Source organism: Gracilinanus agilis, chromosome 6, assembly GCF_016433145.1.
Source record: "Gracilinanus agilis isolate LMUSP501 chromosome 6, AgileGrace, whole genome shotgun sequence".
In the NCBI taxonomy this organism is placed as follows: domain Eukaryota; kingdom Metazoa; phylum Chordata; class Mammalia; order Didelphimorphia; family Didelphidae; genus Gracilinanus; species Gracilinanus agilis.
The window spans coordinates 217275987-217291968 of record NC_058135.1 but is presented as its reverse complement, the minus strand read 5'-3'; the positions used below and the strand labels follow the sequence as shown (position 1 = coordinate 217291968).

Here is a 15982-nt window from a genome sequence, read left to right as displayed (position 1 = left end):
GTGTGATTTCTGTGCTAAGTCCTAACCAGTTCCGATATGCCATGATTCGAAGGCTCACTAGCAAGCACCAGTGAACTGGCTTCTTTGTCCTTTTGTTTAATAGAGTATATAATGAAGCCATTCTCAAGGATGCAGAGTCTACATCAGACAGGGGCCTCTCCCTCCTGATGTGCTGCCCTCTCTAATATGTCCTGGCAGGAACTATTGAAAGCTTACCTACCCAGTGGGACATAAGAGGATAAAAGCTTCAGAAATCCACAAACAGAGGAATAGAGAGCTGTGAGGGGCCATAATTACATTCAGTGGGATTTGGCCAGAGCTCAGGGGGTGAACCCATAGGTCTTACTCTTGAGAGAAATGTGCTGGGCTTCTACATCGCCACAGGAAGTAAGTGAGGACAGACTCTCTATCATGCTGTGTACAAGACAGGGCCCTTAAGACCAAAGCAGGTCCATGACTCAGGACTGAATCATCCTTCCATTCCCAAGTTTATCCCTTTCAGTCTCAGCCCTGCAGGAAGCCTCCATCTCTGCAAAGCTTGTTCATCTTCAGGTTGTTCGAAGGATATCATCTACTTAAATTTGTCATTTCGATACTTCAGTCTCAACATTTCTCCCATCTGCCCCTTCCTCTCTGTTTCTATCGACCATCGTCTAAGTTCAGGTCTTACCATTACTTGCCTGAACAGTTCAATAGCCTCTGGAATGGTCTTCATGCCTCCGTGAGAGATTATGCTGCCTAGAGGATAGAGATCTAGACAGTGTCGAAAAGAGCCGGTTTGAGTCATGCCTTATATTCTAACTAGCTGCAGATCCATGGATAAGTTACTTGACTACTGAGGGCTGCACTTACTTTAAATGACAAGATTGGACTCTACCTCTAAAGTCCATTCCATTCCTAAACCTATGAATTTCAGCGCCATTTTCTCTCATTCTGGTCCACCTGAAATAATCTTCTTAATGTACTTCTTTGATTCTGTCATTCTTCAGTTCACAGCCCTTCAATAGCTCCCTGTTACACACAGGATAAAGTTCTTACCCCTTAGCCTAAACCAGTGATTCACAAAGTGGGCTCTTCCGCCCCATGGTGGGTGCTGCAGCAATCCAGGGAGGCGGTGATGGCCACAGGTGCATTTATCTTTCCTATTCATTGCTATTAAAATTTTTTAAAAATTAATTTCCAGGGGGTTAAGTAATATTTTTTCTGGAAATGGGGTGGTAGTCCAAAAAAGTTTGGGAACCACTGGAACCATTAAAAGACACTTTTAAACTATGTTCCAATAGACTTTTCTATGCTTATCTTTCACTCTTCCCCTTTACAAACTCCATTCTTCACCTGAACTCTAACCTATGTGGATTTTCCCCCCCAAATTCACCTAGAGTTTCCAGTTTCCATGCTTTTGCTCCATCATAACTTATTCCTGGAAAGTTTTTGTATAGTACCTCTCGACCCCACCAATCCCAGTTAATGTCTTCCCATCTATCCTTCAAGGTTCAGATCGTAATGTATCCTTCCCCCATGAAGAAAGCTGACCTCTCTAAGGTAGAAAACTTCTCCTGCTCTGATCCAGGAACTCTTGGTTTGTTCTCTTTAACTGAGATTGCCCATCCTTTCTTCTATCTCATAGAAACTAGGTTTACTTAAAATGATGTCCCAAAATCCAACAGAAGATCCTCTTACATACTATGGACTTCCCACCATATCAAAGAGGTTGGCTTATTCATAGTGGACAGCATGCAGGACTTGAAGTCAGACAAAACTAAGATTGATTCTTGCCTCAGGAAGTACTAGTTATGAGGACCTGAGACTCCTCTGGGTTTTGTTTACTTATTTTTAATAATAATAATAATGATAATAATACAGTTAATGGGAAGTAGATGCTATTATTATCTTTATCTTATTGATCAGGAAACTGAGGTAGGCAGAGGTTACGTGACTTTCCCAGGGTCGCATGGCTATTAAGGGTCTGAGGCAGGATTTGAACTCAGGTATGAAGTTCACCGTAATTATAATTATTTATACATACATAAATAATTATAATGTAATTATAAGAAGAAACCCTCACATGTGAACATTTAAAAATTCACAAAGTGAAGTTTTTTCAATTCCTTTGACAATATTGTCTTTCCCTTATTCAAGTGTAAGCCCCTTGAGGACAGAGGTTTACTCTCTTTTTCTTTGTGTTTAAATGTACATTTCAAGTGTTTAGCACAATGCCACATACATAACAAATACTTCATAAATGGTTATTTTTTTGATTTATTGTCCAATTTCATCAATTATAGATGAGGAGAATTAGAGGCCCAGAAAAATGGAATGATTTGACCAAAGACACTCAACTAATAAATGGCAGGAACTACTTGAACCCAGGACCTCTAACCCTTAACCAGTGCTACTTCCACTGAACCATACTAGGCATGAGGCTGAACCTTAGCCACATTTCCCAAGGAATAATAGATTGGGCTTTCACCTCTGCTGCTGCTACATCATAGCCATCAGGGTTCATGGAAGGCAGCAGGTGAATCCGGGTGTTGTTAATAAGGTGTTGGATTCGTGGATTGCCCAGCAGGTACTCTGAGCACAGATACTGAGCAAGATAGATGAGCATCTCCTTCCCGGTCACTTCATTTCCATGGATGTTGCCAATGTACTTAAATTCGGGTTCAACTGTGGAAAGAGGCATTGAGATGGGTATCATTGAAATGCTGACTGTCTTCTTGAAAGCCATAAATACAGTAGGCTGGCCAGTGAGTCACTGACAGGGATCGATAATTATTTAGCATGAATGTATCTGTTGAGATATCTATCGGAGACACTGGAGTTGCAGAATCAGAGTGGAAGACTTAGAAAGGACTTAGAGGTCATTTCAACCTCCTCTCCCACCCACTGTAGTAATTATCTCTTTTAAAAATCCCTACCAGCCTCTACTTGAATATCTCCAGTGAAGGGAAATGCATAAAATAAGAGCTAGAGAGATGGAAAGAGCTTGTAAGGTCTTAGGGTTCAATCTCCTCATTTTACAAATGAGGAAACTCAGTCTGGCAAAGTTAAGGGACTTATTTCAGGCCAAACAGCTAATTAGTGTCTGAGGAAGGATTCAAACCAAGTCTTCCTGACTCCTAGCCCAGTATTCAATTTGCTACTCCTGCCTGTCTCTCATGGATGAGTATATCAAAACAAGTTGGGATGTGCACTGTTGGAAGGGATATCAACATAGATGATAGATCCAAGATTTGCCACCCAATAAGGTGGTAGGTGTAAGATTATCTAGAAAAGCTCTCCTCTTTTCCCAATAGAGTCTTCTGCCCAAAGGCCATCTCTACTCTAAATATGCCCCTTTATAGAACTTTAGAATCATAGACTTAAAGCTAGAAGAGACCTTAGATATCATGGCGACCAATCCCCTGTTCTTTTTTATAGATGAAGAAAACAAGGATCAGAGGTTAAACTACCTGGCCAGAGTCAAAAAGCATCTGAGTCTCTAAAGGAAGATTTGAACCTCCATCTTCCTGAATAAAACCATTGCAAGATCTATTCTATCACACTATTTTCCTCTTCTTACCTGAGAAGAGTTCATATCTAAAATCTACTTGCTGAAAAATGTCTAGCTCCCAGCTTCCCAAGAAGTTCCTTGTTCATGGCCTCAGGGATGAGATGCCAACTGAACCACTAATTGTTGAAAACAAAGTCCCTCCATATCAAATTTCTAGTATGGCTCAGCATTTCTATGCTAGTCTGATACATGCAGTGACTTTGCAGACACTCAATGGGCCACAACATGGAGCAAGAGCTCAGTGTAACCACATGCCCAGATTTAATGACCCAGGCTCAATCTTCACGTTCCTGTCTTTGTCTCATTAAGCCAGGTAGCCTTTCCCTTAATATGCTAAATAAAGATTTGTTAGTGTCAGCATTGAATAGGCTGTCTCATTCTTCTGCAAAGCCCCATTTGATTCCCAAGTCTTATGACTTAAATGCTGAAACATCTAAATTGGATCACTGTGTCACTATGGGATCATCTTCCTTAAATGGAGCTATCAATGGCTTCCACCCCTTGTTCTTTTTTTTATTTTTAGAAAGCCTTACCTTCAGTCTTAGAATAAATAATAAGTATTGGTTCCAAGATAGAAGAACACTAAAATCTATGCATTTGGGGTTAAGTGACTTGCTCAGGGTCACACAGCTAGGAAGTGCCTGAGGTCACATTTAAACCCAGTACCTCCCATCTGGGCCTGGCTCTCCAATCCACTGAGCCACCTAGCTACTCTTCACCTATTGCTCTTAATTCAGCTCTCTAAGGCCAAACAAAATAAGTCCTTCTATAGGACAGCCTTTCAGATACCTCAGTAGCTATCATGTTTCTCCTAAAATCTTTTCTTCATTAGACTAAACATCATTAGTTCATTTGATAGATCCTTGTAAGATCCAGTCATCTCACCCTCCAGGTCACCCTGCTCTTGCATAGGAAGGCAGAGAAAAGTTATCATGTGAATTGTTGGAAAGAGTCCACATGAAGTAATTTACACCAACAAATCATTCTGATGTCACATTGAGGTGATATTTATGGAGGAAGAGATGAAAAGGGAACATGGTAAGAAATGAAGGAATGGGATTTGCTAGATGTATGGCTGAAGATGCCATTTAACTTCCTTGTGTCTTAGTTTCCTCATGTGTAAAATGAAAGAATTGGATCTGATGGCCTTGAATGTCCCTTCTAGGTGAAAATCTATGATCCTATGAAAGAAGATTGATGAAATGAGAAGCCACAAAATACCTCAAATTAATCCCACTTTAGCAAATGTGAAAACTGAGACCCAGGACATCTACTTGTCCAAAATCAGGACTGGGGCAAGTACTTAAATTCATGCAAACTGATTCTAGGATTGTTTAATATCCAATGAAATAAAGTTTGTTTTGGAGAGTGTTTGCTGAAAGTTTCATAAGCCACCATAAATAGAAATGTATTGGAAGAGGAAAGCAAGCAAAAATGAGTCTCTCAATAATAATTAGTAAGGGCATATGGAAAGGCAAATCAAAAACTAATTGGAAATTGAATAATATGACTTTACCAAATCAGTTAATTAAAAAACAAATCATAGAAACAATAATTTCATTGAAGAGAATAACAATGATGAGATATCCTACCAAACCTGTGGGATACAGCGAAAGCAGTACTTAGGGGGAAATTTATATCCTTGAATGCATATATTAACAGATTAGGGAGGGCAGTGGTTAATGAATTGGGCATGCAAATCAAAAAACTAGAAAGCAAAGAAATTAAAAATCCCCAGAGGAAAACTAAATTAGAGATTATAAAAACTAAAGGAGAAATCAATAAAATCAAAAGTAAAAGAACTATTGACTTAATAAATAAGACCAGTAGCTGGTACTTTGAAAAAACAAATAAAATTGACAAAGTTCTGGTCAATCTAATAAAAAAGGAAAGAAGAAAACCAAATTAACAGTATCAAAGATGAAAAGGGAGACCACACCTTTAATGAAGAAGAAATTAAGACAATCATTAAAATTATTTTGCCCAATTATGTGGCAATCAATATAGCAATCTAGGTGATATTGATGAATATTTACAAAAATATAAATTGCCTAGATTAACAGAAGAAGAAATAGAATACTTAAATAATCCCATATCAGAAAAAGAAATTGAACAAACCATCAAAGAACTCCCTAAGAAAAAATCCCCAGGACCAGATGGATTCACAAGTGAATTCTATCAAACATTCAAAGAACAATTATTCCCAATACTATGCAAATCATTTGACATAATAAGCAAAGAAGGAGTTCTACCAAATGCCTTTTATGACACAAATATGGTACTGATCCCAAAGCCAGGTAGATCAAAAACAGAGAAAGAAAACTACAGACCAATCTTCTTAAAGAACATAGATGCAAAAATCTTAAATAGAATACTAGCAAAAAGACTCCAGCAAGTGATCACTAGGGTTATTCATTATGATCAGGTAGAATTTATATCAGGAATGCAAGGATGGTTCAATATTAGGAAAACCATGCAAAAACTGACCACATCAACAAGCTAATGAACAAAATCACATGATTATCTCAATAGATGCTGAAAAAAGCCTTTGACAAAATACAACACCCATTCCTACTGAAAACACTAGAAAGTATAGGAATAGAAGGACCTTTCCTAAAAACAATGAACAGTATATATCTTAAACCAATGATGGGCAAACTACAGCCTGTGGGCCAGATACGGCCCCCTGAAATGTTCTATTTGGCCAAGGGACATTATTCTTAATCTGACAAATACAATGAGTAGGATACAATACAATGAAACTTCAAAAAAGTTGCCTTAGAAACAGACTGACATATGAGCAATTCCTTTCCTTTGGCTCCCTCTTTAAAAAGTTGCCCAGGGGGCATATGGGTAGCTCAGTGGATTGAGAGCCAGTCCTAGAGACTGGAGGTCCTAGGTTCAAGTCTGGCCTCAGACACTTCCCAGCTGTGTGACCCTGGGCAAGTCACTTGACCCCCATTGCCTACCCTTACCACTCTTCTGCCTTGGAGTCAACAGTATTGACTCCAAGACAGAAGGTAAGGGTTTAAAAAAAAAGTTGACCATCACTGCCTTAAACCATCAACAAGCATCAGATGCAATGGGGACAAATTAGAAGTATTCCCAATAAGATCAGAAGTGAAACAAGGATGCCCATTATCACCTCTATTATTTAACATTGTACTAGAAACATTAGCACTTGCAATTAGATAAGAAAAAGAAATCAAAGGTATTAAAATAGACAATGAAGAGACCAAACTATCACTCTTTGCAAATGATATGACGGTGTACTTAAAAAATTCTAGAGAATCAATGAAAAAACTAGTGGAAATAATCAACAACTTTAGTAAAGTTGTAGGATACAAAATAAATGCACATAAATCATCAGGATTTCTATGTATTTTCAACACATCTCAGCAGCAAGAATTAGAAAGAGAAATACCATTCATAATCACCCTAAACAATATAAAATATTTATGAATCTATCTACCAAAACAAACACAGGAATTATATGAACTCATCTACAAAACCCTTTCCAAACAATTAAAAGTAGATCTAAACAATTGGAAAAACATTTAGTGCTCATGGGTAGGATGAGCTAACATAATAAAAATGACTATTCTACCTAAATTAATTTAGTGCCATGCCTATCAAACTAACAAAAAAACTTTTTTACAGAATTAGAAAAAAATTATAACAAAGTTCATTTGGAAGAACAAAAGATCAAGAATATCAAGGGAAACAATAAAAAATGTGAAGGAAGGTGGCCTTATATTTCCAGATCTTAAACTGTACTATTAAGCAGTGGTCATCAAAACCTTACTGGTCCTCTGACTGGCTAAGAGACAGAAGGGAGGATCAGCAGAATAGACTTGGGGTAAGTGACATCAGCAAGACAGTATATGATAAACCTAAAGAGCCCAGCTTTGGGGACAAAAATCCACTATTTGAAAAAACTGTTAGGAAAATTGGAAAACAATATGGAAAATTAGAAAACAATATGGGAGAGATTAGGTTTAGATCAACATCTCACACCCTACACAAAGATAAATTCAGAATGGGTGAATGACCTGAATATAAAGAAGGAAACTTTAAGTAAATTAGGTGAACATAAAATAGTATACTTGTCAGATCTTTGGGGAAGGAAAAATTTTAAAATCAAGAAAGAATTAGAAAAAATTACAAAATGTAAAATAAATAATTTCATTACATTAAATTAAAAAGGTTTTTCACAAACAAAACTAATGCAAACAAAATTAGAAGAGAATCAACAAATTGGGAAGAAAATCTTCATAACAAAAACTCTGACGAAGGTCTAATTTCTCAGATTTATAAGGAGCTAAATGAATTGTACAAAACATCAAGCCATTCCCCATTTGATAAATGGGTAAAGGACATGAATAGGCAATATTCAGATAAATAAATCAAAACTATCAATAAGCACATGAGAAAGTGTTCTAAATCTCTTACAATTAGAAAAATGCAAAGCAAAACAACTCTGAGGTACTAGCTCACACCTAGAAGATTAGCTAACATGACAACAAAGGAAAATGGTGAATGATGGCGGGGGTGTGGCAAAATTGGGACATTAATGCATTACTGGTGGAGTTGTGAATTGATCCAACCATTCTGAATGGCAATTTGGAACTATGCTCAAAGGGCTTTAAAAGACTATCTGCCTTTTGATTCAGACATAGCACTGCTTGGTTTATACCCCAAAGAGATAATAAGGAAAAAGACTTGTACAAAAATATTTATAACCACACTCTTTGTGGTGGCAAAAAATTGGAAAATGAGGGAATGTCCTTCGATTGGGGAATGGCTGAACAAATTGTGGTATCAGCTGGTGATAGAATACTATTATGCTCAAAGGAATAATGAACTGGAGGAATTCCATGTGAAGTGGAATGACCTCGGAACTGATGCAGAGTGAAAGGAGCAGATCCAGGAGAACGTTGTACACAGAGACTGATAGACTGTGGTACAATCAAACATAACGGATTTCTCTACTAGCAGCAATGCAAGGATCCAGAGCAATGCTGAGGGACTTATGAGAAGGAAAACTAGCCACATTTGGAGGAAAAACTGTGGAAGTAGAAACACAGAGGAAAAACAACTGCTTGAACATATGGGTTGATGGGAATATTATTGGGGACATAAATGATAAACAATAACTCTAATCCAACTATCAATAATATGGAATTAGGTCTTGATCAATGATACATGTAAAACCCAGTGGAATTGTGCATTGGCTATGGCGAGGGTGACTTTGGGGGATAGGTAAAGAACATGAAACATAACTAGGGGAAAATATTCAAAATAAAACATTTAAATAAAAAGAGTCTCTCTCTGCAATATGTTCACTATTTAAAAGAATCACTTGACATGGATTTAAAGTTTTAAAAAACAATACCCTCCAAAAGTGTATTCATAATCTCTTACCTTGCTATAAAAGAACAAGAACCAGCCTGGGAAAGCAAAAAGAATCTGAACAAGTAATAATATCTGAACTGAACATGAAACTCACCTATCTGAGATCCATGCTGAGCGAAAGGCAAAATAATAAAAAAAAATGAGAAGTTAGACATTCAGAACATAATTTCACATTTTTTTCTTTAAAATCTTAATCCTCTCTAAACATTAGCAAGAACAATTAACTTAACATAATTAAATACTCTAATCCTTCTCCATCTTCTCTAGGTGCTGTTCCTAGTCTTGTCCTCTAAATGAGAGAATCCTCCAAGGCTACGACCCCAGTTATCTTCTCTTCTTTCTTCACATTCTTTTCTTTGGCGTTTTCATTAGTTCCTACGATTTCAACCATCACATCCATGTAGATGACACTCAAATCTATTTATCCCTGATTTTTTTCTGATCTTTCCAGTTCTGCATTTTCAGCTGTCATTTGGACACCTCTACAGAGAATGTAATTCTATTAAAACAATCACTTCTCCATAAAAAAAATGGTTTCCCTTCATTTCCATATTTCTTTTTATGACCCCTAGATTCTGGCAATTACCCAGACTTGTAATTCCATACTTATCCTATTTTTCTGCATATCTAATTAGTTGTCAAGAATGGGCAATGGAAAGAACATGGTTTCTGAAGTCAGAGTACCCTCATTCAATTCTTAGTTTACCTTTATTACATATATGACCTTGGGCAAGACAGGTGAAAAAAAAAAACTATTTCATGATCTAAAAAACAAAGGAGTGAGGCTAGATAGTTTCTGCAATCCCTTTAGGTCTATTTGTTATTCTTCTATTTTCTACAACCAGAAAGTTTCTCATCCCTATTGTTAAAGAAATATGGGTAGTAAAGATGGATATATATGTATGATGATGGTGATGATGGTGACTCTATAGGGGTCCTTCTAACAAAGTAGTCTAGATGTTCATCAGGTCTCAAATGAACAATTTAAAAAATATTTTATTTTCTGAATTATGTGTAACAACAATTTTTAGCATACATTTTCCAAAATAGAAGTTCCAAACTATCTGCCTCTCTCTTCTCTCTCCCTGAAATGGTGAGCAATATGATCTGGATTATACATGTATGATCATGCAGATGCATAATTTTAATAGATTCCATAGTGGCTTCCCTGTCTCCAGATCTTTTTTCTCCAAACCACCATGTACAGATTTTAATATTAGAGGCAAGGCGATGTCATAGAAACAGACTAGGAGTCAAGAGATCTGGGATCCAACTGCCTCTGTCACTAACTGGCTTTGTGACCTTTGCAAATCATTAACCTCTCTATCTCAGTGACTGAGTGGGGCTAAATGATTTTTGGGAAGTAATATGGAATAGTGAAAAGAGGGCTGAATTTGAAATCAAAGGACATGGACTTGAACTCTAGTTTTTGCTATTTCTAACTTTAGTGACCCTGGACAAGTTATAGTGTGTCTGAGCTTCAGTTCCTCAACTGTAAAATGAGAAGATTGAAATAGATAGATCTTTAAGTATTTTAAAGTACTTAATCTATGATCCTAGGACCACTTCAATCATTGGATAACTTTCTAATGCACACTTGCGATTACATTATTCCACCACTGCTATCCTTCACAGATTTCCTTTTGCTGAAAGGTTAAAACACAGACTCTTATACGTAGCATCCAAGACCCTTCACAACATGGCCCTAATCTACCTGCCCCAAACTTTGTCTTACATCACTCCATTTCAGAGAAACCTCCGTGATAGTTCACATCCCTTTAGTTCCCCGAGACTTACAAACGCGGTTCCTTGTAACAGTTCTGTGAGATAGGTTGTTCAAATATTATTGTCCCCATTTTAAGAATGACAAAATGGAAGGTAAGTGAAATGGAATTACTTGTCCACAGTCATGTGACTTAACCTCTGTTTGCCTCAGTTTCCTCATCTGTCGACTGAGAATAATAATAGCACCTACCTTCGAGATTACAAGAATCAAATGAGATTGTATTTGGAAAGCACTTAGCATAGTGTCTGCCCTATAGTAGGTACTATATAATTTATACTATTTATACTATTTATTATATAAACTAATATATTATTTAATTCTTAATATAAATTATATTTAATAATAACAAAACAATATGCATTATACATTAACATAACACACAATAATATGTAATGTGTATGTTATATAATTTATTATATGTATGCATATATTTATATATATATATATATTTATATATATACTTATCTTCTCCTTTCCCCTTTCCCTTCCTCTTCCTATGAGGCTCAGTCTCAGTCTTACCTTCTCCATGAGTCCTTCCTTGATCATTTCCCAAATGAAAGTGATTTCTCCCTGTCTTGTAAACTCTTCTAACACCTGCTATCTGTATGCATCTGGCACTAGCTGATAGTCTGACTATCAATTGCCTTTCCAAATTTGTATTTCTTTTCTGGCCAACTAGACTGAGCATCTAGAACAGTGACAGTGAACCTTTTAGAGCCTGTGTGCCATGCCCTGTCCCACTCCCCTGCTTGCCACCTAACCCCAGAAAAGGGAGGGAGAAAGGAAGGGAGTAGCCTAAGTCCTCCACTCAGGGGAGGGAGTAAGCACTTTGGCTGGGCTGCTGGGCAGAGAGGCAGGGAGGAGAGGGGGAAGTTCAAGCTTTGCCAAGTCCCCCTGCCTTTCTAGTAACTAACTCTAGCAGGCAGCATGTGCCCATGGAGAAGTCTCTGTGTGCCATCTTTGGCACATGTGCCATAGGTTTACCATCATGAATCTAGAAAATAGTAACTTTCCCCTAGGTCTCTGTATGCTTTAAAGTACCGTGGACAGTGCTGACTACATAGGACAGTGCTCAAGAAATATCTACTGATATCTGCTTTTAACCATATCTTTTTTTAAACAGAGAGAAGCTCAGAAACTGAAAATATTTCAGAGATGCATTAACCCACCCCCAGTGATGAGGAGCTCACTACTTCAAAAGGTAGATCATTCAAAATGGGAGGCTATAGCTCTTTATATTCTATTAAGAGTTGCCTATATCAGACTTTGGAAATTCAAATCTATATCATTTAACAGTGAATGATTGTTCATGTGATTTAGTGAACTCACTCCTTCTATTCTCATCAATTATTCCTGAAAAACTCACTGAAACTAGGAAGAAGTAACTGTTCATCATGCCAGCTCACATTTTATAGCACTTTAAGGTTCATGAAAAGAATTGTACATATATTATCCCATTTCATCCTCACAACCTATGAATTGTGTAAATGGAATTAGCTCAAGCCCATTCATAGTCAAAACTCTACTTATCCCAGATGATGCCATCCCCACCTCCCTTGGTGGGGAGGGGAGATGAGTTACCCACATGTGACAATAAGTATCAAATCAAGAACAAGGGACTGCCCTTTGGGCAGTCCAAAACAGTGTAGAGGCTGCCATTTGTCCACTTGAATTAGAGGTGGACCCCCAGGAAGTGAGGAGAGACAGTATCTCTTCAAGTATGTTGGTAACTTCCTGTTGGGGCAGTTCTTGCTTTGAACTTGGTGCTGAAGCATCTCAGCTGAGCCTTCAGAGGGCTTCCACTCTGAATTGTCACGTGGGTAAGTTAGGCTGACTTCCTTGGCCTACCTTGGTGCTTTCCAAACTCTACCTTAAGTAGGCTTTTACCTATCTGATTGCTAAGGTCTTGTGGCGTATAATTTAGTTTAATTAGCCTTTTAACCCTCTCTCTCCAATCAGGCCTCTCCAGGCCTGGATTAGCCTCTCCCTCTCTCTATTTCCCTACCTTTTACCTTCCTAATTGTAAATAAACTACCTTAAACCTGATCCTGACTTGGGTCTATTTTAATTATGGAATCAATCTGAACTATTGATTCCTGGTGGCCACACTTTAAATATATACCTATAAAATACCTAAAATCTCCCTCTTACATTATATGCTATATTAGTAGTCCCATTTTATGCATGAAGAAACTAAGGCACAGAGATGTTAAGTAATTTGCCTAGAATCACATTGCAAGTGAGTCTCTGAGATAGGATTAAAACCCATGCTAAACTGACTCTTGATCTAGTACTCTATCTACTACTATGTCATGATTAAGTATATAGAATGATTTCCAAAAATGTAATTTCTCATTAATTACTGAATATGATTGGGTTTTTAGAACATCTACTCAACATAAAGTAGAGATTTGGCAGTTAATCCAGCTAGTGTAGTTAGTATATCCAAACTCAATAATTCAGGCTAAGCAAAGCCAAAATAAAACAATAATAATATGTAACAATACCTTATTTTGATAACCTTATTTTGATGTATATGTAGCTTGCAAAATATTCCCTGAATTTCAGTTATAGGGAATCTCAGAGATGTCCTACTTAGTTCAACTCCTACCTGAAAATGGATGCACTCTCCCTGCAGGGCTTCAGTGAAATAGGTACATCAATTTACTGTTGTAAAGGTGTAAATTGGTCCAGCCATTCTGGAAAACAATTTGGCACTATGCCGCAAAAGTTATTAAACTCTACATATCCTCTGACCCAATGAGTCTACACTCCTAAAGAGATCAAATCAAAGAGGAAAATGATTGATTCATATGAAAATATTTGTGGAGCTCTTTTTGTGAAGAAGGGAAACTAAAGGGATGCCAACTAGTCAAGAACAGCTGGTATCAGAATGTGAGAGAATATGATTTTGCTATAATAAATGATGAAGGAAATGGTTTCAGAGAAACCTGCAAATATTTCTATAAACTGATTGACAGTGAATTGAAAAAATCAGGAAATCAAGTTACACAATAGCAATAACATTGTAAAGACAGAAAAAAACCTTTGAAAGGCTTAGAAACTCTAATCAACTCAACAACCAACCAAAATTCCAGAGGACTCATGATGAAACATATCAGTCACTTTAGTACAGATTAAAACAGAAAAAGGGAGGGGGGAGGCATAAATAATGTAACCATCTATTTTTTTGTCTCTACATTTTTATAAAAGGGGATTTATTTTTCTTCTTTTCTCATTGGGGAAGGGAAGAGAGAAAGAAAATTTATTCTGATTAAAGAAAATCAAAATATTTTTTAAATAATAAGCCTCTCTATAATATCCCAAGCAAGTGTTAATCCATCCCTTATTAGCTAGCACACAGTGGAAACAAGTCTCAAACACAGGTCTTTCCATGGTGAGTTTGGGCTCTTATCACACCTTATCTCACACTATTTCAGATAGCAATAATAATCACATCAGGTCAACACTCTCAAACATTCATTTTACTTTGTTTAGAAATAGTCTTAATAAAGAGCTTGAATAAGAGATGTTTTGAGGTGAGGCAGGAGCCCTTTAAACATATTATAAAATAAAGTCTTGAGTATTGACATAAACAGAGTGATCTAGTAGAAAGAACATCAGAATCTGAATCACAGCACCTGGGTTCAAATCCTGACTCATCACTTATTAAGTGGATGTTCTTGGTGAAGGCATTTAACTTCTCTCGGCCCTTCTTCTTCTGTAACTTGAAAGACTTGGACGAAATGATTTTTGAGGTCCATTTGGACTTTGGCCCCATGACTATATAAGAAATGGTATGATATATGGAAAGAGCAATGAATTTGAAAACCTGGTTGTGAACCCTGGATTTCCAAACTAATAGTAATAGATCAACAATATAGTTCTTTAATCTGTAGGAATTAAATTTCCTCATCTGCAAAATGGTGTAATCAGGTATTAATGTCTACCTATCTATGAGGTTACTGTGATGAAGTTATTGAAGAGCTACAGAAATGTGAGCCATCACTATTATTATTCAGACTTCCTTTTCTATTAAGACATAAAGCATTCTTTCAATGTAACTTGCTTTTCCATGAAAAATGCTCTCCTGCTTACGTAATTCATGATGGCCTGGTCGATCTGAAAACTCGATCACAAGAAGATCCTTTCCATCAAAGCTGCGGCCAATGCTGTAAGTCTTGGCAATGTGAGAGCATCGGGAAGCTGTCTTCTTCAGCACCCTCACCATCTGCGGGTACGAGTGGTGTGTAAACTGGATAGTTGTGGAGGAAATGTTTGAGGACAGCTCTTCAGTGTCATCTATACTTCCTGTGAAATGACAAGGAATGTTATTTACATCCTATGTGAGTATGGGCAAATTAGCTGTAGCTTTCTGAGCCTTGATTCTCTCTTCTGAAAAATGAATGAGTAAGAATAGAAAAGCAGAATAAGCTTTTTAAATGTTTAAATGAAAATGCACAGGATTACCAAGGATACTATTATATTGGAGCAAAAATGTAGTATTTTTTTTTACTAACAAAGTTCATGGAATTCCTAAAATCTCTTCCCAGATCTGGCAGGCCATGGACCCCAGGTTAAGAACTCCTGATCTTGCCTAATTAAGTGGCTTTCTCCTGGCCACCCATCAAGACAGGGGCAGAAGAGAGCTCTGGATCTACTTTCCCACTTAATATATTTCTAGTGTCTAGACACACAAAATAAATTCATGACTCTCAGCCTGTGGATTTTATTTACCTCTCAGTTTTTCTAAGGGGTTATAGCATCCTTCCTCTTGACTGACAAAGAAGCGATCACAGTCCAGAAAGTAGGGCCAGGCCATGTCAATCCCATCAAAGGCAGGTTGGCAACTTTTTCTCAAGCTCTCACAGACATGCCTACAGGGTCTCATGATTCTGCCTCCTTCACATCTAGGAGCCAAGATGGAACAGCCCAGGAACCGCAGATCTGGGTTACATTCTCCTTGGAGCAAGTTGTGAATAACACTCAAGAGGATATACTCCGAGCTGAATTCAACCACCTCTCGGGACTTCTGATCCAGCAGGTTGGGATAGGAAGTCTTGTTGTAGGATACGTCATTGCAGTAGAGAAGCTCAAGGTTCACACATTTGGCTGCAGAAATAGCAAAACACAATCAACAGGTGGAATAATCCTTATAATATCACAGAATGTTAGAGCTACTAAGAATCTTAGAATAAAGAATATCAGGGATAGATATGCTGGTAAAT

General features: G+C 37.3%; 1 protein-coding gene across 1 annotated transcript in view; it reads right to left on the bottom strand.

The window, feature by feature from the left end:
- The window catches only part of CPZ (carboxypeptidase Z), a 124141-nt gene extending 108550 nt beyond the window's left edge, over window positions 1-15591 (bottom strand). The window contains exons 1-3 of the mRNA XM_044680633.1: window positions 15492-15591; window positions 14853-15065; window positions 2471-2667 (exon numbers count right to left, since the gene is read on the bottom strand). Of these exons, the coding sequence (XP_044536568.1) occupies window positions 2471-2667; window positions 14853-15065; window positions 15492-15576 (495 nt within the window). The 5' untranslated portion in view covers window positions 15577-15591. The remainder of the gene's footprint in view (window positions 1-2470; window positions 2668-14852; window positions 15066-15491) is intronic.
- Between the last annotated feature and the right edge of the window lie 391 nt (window positions 15592-15982).